General features: G+C 37.5%; 1 protein-coding gene across 1 annotated transcript; it reads right to left on the bottom strand.

The window, feature by feature from the left end:
* Positions 1–1,016: 1,016 nt before the first annotated feature.
* Positions 1,017–6,295, bottom strand: LOC110109422 (cyclic nucleotide-gated ion channel 18-like). Its single transcript, XM_020840489.2, has 6 exons — positions 5,789–6,295; positions 4,094–4,306; positions 3,689–4,002; positions 2,477–2,588; positions 2,035–2,271; positions 1,017–1,766 (listed from the first exon to the last, which is right to left on the bottom strand). Exons 1-6 carry the CDS (start codon positions 6,293–6,295, stop codon positions 1,017–1,019), a joined length of 2,133 nt encoding a protein of 710 aa, XP_020696148.1.
* Between the last annotated feature and the right edge of the window lie 255 nt (positions 6,296–6,550).

Genomic DNA, 6,550 nt, shown 5'->3' with positions numbered 1-6,550 from the left:
TTCGCCTCCGAACATAAAATTACGTCCGGCCTCCGCATTAAATAATTTCTCGTATAGTAGATGTCCTTGCAGTCCAATACTAAATCCGCCAATGCTGCAATACAATGCCAAGCTCTTTTGACATCTTGGTGCCTATAGAAAATTTATTAAATGCATCAAATACCCAAATCCATGTTTCATAAACATGGATTGAAGTATATTAATGTGCGTCATTTAGTATATAGTGTTTTTATTAAATGTTTATTATTTGTGAGTCATTTAGTATATTAATGCTTGACAATTTTTTGTGACATATCAATATTAATATTAATAAATATTAAACACAGGAGATAATATCAATAAATAATATACTAATTGTATTGACTCGAATATCAACAACACCCTTACATCCTCAAATATTTCACTGAGGAACGCAGGTGGGTGATTGAAACTGTAAAATCCACAGAAGAAGGCCATCCTTATTGCTCGTCTTCCAAAATTTGCTAATGGCTCTCATGTTTTGGGCAAATTATTGGGTCAGGTGACCGGAGCCAAAAGATAAGTTCGGACAGCCAATAAAAATTTGCCGCGTCACCTTGCGCTTTAGTTGCGCTTTTTGACTTGCGCTTTAGTTGCGCTTTGGTTGCGCTTTAGTTGCGCTTTGGTTGCGCTTTAGTTGCGCTTTGGTTGCGCTTTAGTTGCGCTTTAGTTGCGCTTTGGTTGCGCTTTGGTTGCGCTTTGATTGCGCTTTAGTTGCGCTAATTTTAAAATAATATTTTATTATTATCCGAACCTATCTCTGCGTTCGGTCACCTGACCCAATAATTTGCCCATGTTTTGGAAGGGTCAGATAATGGATTGAAAGCTATGTTCTATATTTCTATTCTTTATCAATGAATGAAATGCGTATGACATTCTCTAATATACAGTTATGCTGCCCATTATCATTTACATGCTACAGAATATTCTATCAGCTCTCTCTCTCTCTCTCTCTCTCTCTCTCTCTACGTCCCCCAACAATGCACTTACTCCACCTTTCACAGACCATCTTCATTGAAAGAGAAGTCTGGCTCATCCGGCTTCATGATCAGCTTCGGCATCTTCACACTGAGGGAAACAGTATCGTCCCGCTTAAGCTTTTGATTTGCTCCTCTCTTCGTGTTCTTTGCAAAGTTGGCATTGCCTCCAAAAGCACTGTCACCAACATCCGCATATTCAGCGAGCAATGGAGCATCGGAATCCTCATTAACCGGTATCGTTTCAGCCATGGCTGGTGAGTAGTAGAGATTCTCTTGCTTAGCCAGTTCCATTCCTAGCTTCTTCTTCTTGTATCTTCTCCATGCAGTTTGGATGAAGCAGGCTCCCCATGTCCTCCATTGATGGGAATAGAACCTGAAAGCATGCTGTAGCTTCTTGTTGTGGAGACGTTTGAACTGATTTGCAACAAATTTTAGGTCTTCAGCTCGAAGCGCAAATGCCTCTACTTCGCTAAGGGCTCTAACAGTTCGGGTGGAGAGTGGTAGATTGACGCTTGGATTTGGCATGAGACCCCATGTGAGAAGCTCTTCACCGCAGAAATCTCCAGGTCTTAGGGTTATGGAGTTGAAAAATCCAGTTCTTCCGCCGTCTGTAGTTGAGCTCTCGAGCTGACCGCGGATAATAAAGAGCATCTCGTCCACTGGGTCACCTTCCCGGACAATGTAAGTATCTTTGGTGCTCAGGGATGAGACTAGTCGTTCGCATATTGCATCTAGTAGTTGGTCATCCATTTGGGAGAAAAATGGAACCTGAAATAGACACATTTGAAAAAATTATGATGCAGTCTTTACGGTTCTATATATATCACTCAATCCAAATATTAACTGAATATAAATATAAAATAGAATAGATGAATGCTTTTCAAACCTCAGCTTTGTTTGGGATGGTTTTCTACTGCTTCTTAAAGCAACTTTTTAGTACAAAATTTTTACTAAAAAACTGTTTTAAGAAACAGTAAGAAAATAGTCTTAAATAAAATCATAGTGAGTAAACATAGCAGTGGTAGGTAATACTCACCCTACGAACTAGAGCAAGACAAAGATGTCTTCTAATTTCACGACGAAGGTCCAAAGGTAAGGAGACCAAAATTGAGTCTTCATCAACACCTCTTGTAGCAAGCCATTTGTACTGAACAAACCTCCTAACCCGTTCTTGCAAATCTGGTGGTAGTTGACGATGTCTCATCCATTCCTCAATGTCTCTTCTTTTTACTCTCCATTCTTCAAGCCTCACAGTAATGGATTGCAAATAGGTCTTTCAAGAAAGAAGTAATCTTAATATAAAAGTAATATCAATTAACCAAATACTGTGAATCATCTATTTTTGACTAATTAGGGTAGAGTTTCAAAATGTAATTCTAATAATAAAATCCAATAATGTACCAAAGAAGTTAGAGATCAGCATCTACATTCAATATTAAATGAAAAGAAATAACTTTGAGGAGGAAAATGAGCAATACCTGCATATTTCCTATCAAATGTGAAAACAGAACAAGGCCCATTATACATATTAGAATGGCAAATAAAGTTTCCCCAATGTAAGTGCTTGTAGCCAAATTCTGTCCATACGAGCTGTTCAGCAGTAAAAGATAAGATGTGTTAATATCAAATGATGATTGCACCAATGTATTAAGTCACAACCGCTAAATAGAACTCAGAGAATCTGTTCGCTGGAAAATTAATATATTGAGCAATAGCGCTTTCCTATTTTCTCGAACATATACTTATGTGGAATGCTGTTATTAGAAGCCCTTGCTGTCCATGAGTGATATGTAAATAGAACAATTTTTTTCCCAATGTTCAAAGCGAAACTATATCACTAGTTTATACGGATATCCATAAAAAATAGTAAATAAAGCAAAGCTAAAAGAATAATTCTATCTGCTAGGGATGGAATAAAACACTGCAATGAAACAAACAAGAAAGTAAAAGCAGCGGAAATATAAGGACACCAAAATTTAACGTGGAAATTTTTGAAATCGGGAAAAAACTATGGAGTCACACCACCAAGAAATCTACTATGAAAATGGGGAGAAATAAGTGCATACCTCTCTTCTCTCTCGCTCTCTCCTTATTTCTTTTCTCTCTTACAACATTCTCACATTATAAACAAAAAAGAAAGTCAAGTAAATAACATCAAGGGACACCACCCTTAAGAAAAAAAATGAGAAAGAAAACTATTCAATCCACCTCGAAGCACTGCGGCGCCAGTTTAGAGCGCTGTGATGCTCAAACCTCTAATACCAATCCATCTGACGATGCTACGACACAAACTCGTGACTTGATGTTCCAAGCAATAGTATAATATGATTGATCAACACAATGAGATTCCACATAGACTAACACTGCATGCCCAAGCAATAGAACTCACTAGCAAAACCATTAATTATCATTTAATTTGATAAGATATCATGGTGTTGTTCATTCTTATATTAAATCATACAAATTTACAAGAAATACCTGAGTTGTACAATCATGTACTCAGTTGTGTACATCGAGAAAAGATTGCACATAAGCAAAAAGGGTCAATAAAATTGCCAAAATTAAACCTCTCTCTAAGAGTGGCAACAGAACCTAAAAACATCACTCTACAGACATATTCAGAAATAATTAGTAACTTCTAACAAGAAGATAAAGAAAAACGTACTAGTTTTAAACATCAAGAAATTCACCTCAAATTTTGCAAGCCCCACCAGAGACAATACAGGTACTTTGCTATGAAGGTTGCTCCAACAACTTCATTATTCAATGCATCAGAGAACATGCCAAAATTGAAATTAACATTACTACTAGTTGCATCACAATTGCTTATCACTTTAGTAGCATTGATCCAGGCTTTTCGCTCAGGTAGATTAAGACTATTACAGTCCAGAAAACTTGGATTGCACAGTGGCATCTTCATGGTGCCATTCTCTTTCATGCATTCTGTCAACCAGCAAGTATATTGGCGTTCCATTGATAAAAGATACCATAAAGCACCTAAAACCTGTAGAAGTTGCGATTGGTCAGGCTTTTTACAGTCCAAATAAAATAGAATTATGAAGAGAAAAGGTAATGTAGCTAGAAAAAAAAAATACATGGCTCGCAAGCATATATAGGAGAAGATTGTACGCAGCTCCTGCCCATGCAGTTTTCGTAACAACTCCGGTGGCTTTGACGATCCGTGAATTAAGAGGAAATATAAGAAACAACCTTGGAATGTACTGGATGAAGACAATCATTGACAGTGTGTTGTTGGTGTGATTGGCTGATGAGCTACTCACTGCCGGTATTACAAACCATATTAGTATCTGCAACCAAAATCATAAATATTTTCAACATTTCCAAACGTCAATATCTTAACATGAGCTTGTTTTATTTAATCAAATCGGCAACTCATTTACATAAGCAGCCAAAATAGAAAATGTTCATACAGTCTAATTATGTGTTCATACATCATTATAAATGCACTGAAAAACAAGAATTTTGTAAATTTATTTCTATGGTATTTTTCATTCTATTTTGAATAAAATTAGCATCAAAGAGCTCGATGATATAATTCCGTAGGCAAAATATCAAACAAAGAAGACATTTTCAATAAAAAATCAAAATATTAAGACATTTCTATCTAACAATATTTGCTAAATAATTAGTTCAGAAAATCCAGACCCAAATTTTTTTTTTTCACAATTTATTTCCGGCAAAATTTTAGGAAGAAGCATGGTTGTTGCCGATATTAGGAGAAAAAGCGTATTAGGTGAATAATTTTAAAAGCAGCGTATACGCCATTTGGTACAGCGTATTAATCCGATACGCAAGCAAAAAACACGCATTTAAACAATACGCTAATATTTAGAGCGCATTATTAATTTCCTCTTGTTATTCTAATCATATTTATGATTCATAAATTTATATAATGTTAAATTTCTAACAATATCTATTTAAATTTATTCTAATCATATTTATGATTCTAATTTACTCAACTTCTAAACATTGATAAGATTATTGTTTTTTTTTCGGAAAATTAAATTTTTTTTTTTCGGGGAAATGAAAAGAATATTGTAATTGACGCAAAACTTTAATGATTTAACTTAATAACAAACCACCAATTCAAACGTCGAAATTGAGGCAAAAAAAAACGTTGAAATTGAGGAAAATGTCGCCTGACATGCACTGAGATGACTTCGATCTCTGGATCTCTGTATTAAACTTCGACCGCCTGGGTTATTTTTTTAAAAGCTAGAATACGCCGACTGTTTCGACGCAATCCGAAGAAAAAGCCAAATGCGCCATAATGTTACACGCATTCAAAGAATGCGCCTATGCAATAAGCGCATTCTTTGAATGCAATGCGCTTAAATGGCAAGCGTGTACGCCGCTTCTCAAATACTTTTCCATTCCCGCTTCTTCTCCTAAAAAAATAAGTTTACCTGCTCGTTTCAAAAATTTGGCCTTTATTTCCCTATATAGATGAACTGGATATATATTCCTCCATAATCAAGTATTTTCCGCAGGCTAAAGAATAATATTTAATCCTCCCAACAATGCGCCGAACGTGCAGGTTTTTTTTTTCTTTTTTCTTAAATACCTAACTGGTCAAAGTCAAATATCAGATGACTTGATCATGAGATCTTTGATGAGGCATAACCCTATTCTCCGAATCAGCAGAGAATTCTTCAACACTCAAATGCACGCAGAAACATTATCGCACGTTAAGAAAAATTAAAATAAGGAAAAGCAAATGCCAGACGATCAAGAAGAATACGAATAGAAAAGTGCAGGGGAAGCCTTGCCTGAGGAATCGGAAGCATTGCAGCAAGATCGATGAAAAAATCCCCTTTGAGGTATCTCATGGCGATCTGATGGGGGTCTTTCACAAGATCACCCCTCCCGAAAACCCTGGAGCTAGGCGCAACAAAGGCCGTGCGAAACTTCAGAAGCATGTGAGCGAGATAAAATAAGTCAGCTACCGTGCGAAAGAAGGTAACAATAATGCCGATGCCCTGATCAATCCGCATGCAGGAGGGACCGCCGATGAACATTAGATAGAAGTAGAGGGGATCGAGGAAGAGTGCGACGAGGCAGGAGATGAGGAAGATACGGTTCCATTTGAGGACGACATCGCCACCAGGATCGAGGATACGGCGAGGCCGGTGCCACTTTTTGCGGAGGAGATTGGGTGTTCGATAACTCCCCTGCCTGAAGGGGAGGAATTTCGACGCCGGCGAGGGAAAGCCGAAACCGAGAGCGTTCATCTTCCATGAGGAGGTGAACGGGAAGGGGGAGGAGGACGCGGACATTGAGGCGGGCCAGAAATTAGGTCACCTTCATGTTTCTGACGGGTTTGAGGGAAGCCGGTAGTGGCCGAGCGTTTCTCGGAGGCGACATTGTTGGGGCAATGCAGAGGTGATTAGAGAAACAGCGCCGGTTTATTGAAATCTTTCTTTTTTTATATCCCGCCAACAACCGTTTCCTTTTTTACTTAATTATTTTTTGTGATTTATGGGACGTATTAAATGGTTCGAAAATAAAAAAAGGCTTATACAGCGATTTTT

The sequence above is a fragment of the Dendrobium catenatum genome, unplaced genomic scaffold, assembly GCF_001605985.2.
Source record: "Dendrobium catenatum unplaced genomic scaffold, ASM160598v2 fragScaff_scaffold_537, whole genome shotgun sequence".
Lineage (NCBI taxonomy): Eukaryota > Viridiplantae > Streptophyta > Magnoliopsida > Asparagales > Orchidaceae > Dendrobium > Dendrobium catenatum.
The sequence above is the reverse complement of the archived record's forward strand: the minus strand, read 5'-3'. Positions and strand labels throughout refer to the sequence as shown.

What these genes read in the sequence shown, in the direction of transcription:
- LOC110109422 (XM_020840489.2), bottom strand. Translation starts at nt 6,295, where the DNA reads ATGTCCGCGTCCTCCTCCCCCTTCCCGTTCACCTCCTCATGGAAGATG. An exon ending in TATATATGCTTGCGAGCCAT is followed by an intron (nt 4,003 to 4,093) that starts GTATTTTTTTTT and finishes CAACTTCTACAG; the next exon opens with GTTTTAGGTGCTTTATGGTA. An exon ending in TGGGGCTTGCAAAATTTGAG is followed by an intron (nt 2,589 to 3,688) that starts GTGAATTTCTTG and finishes ACTGCTGAACAG; the next exon opens with CTCGTATGGACAGAATTTGG.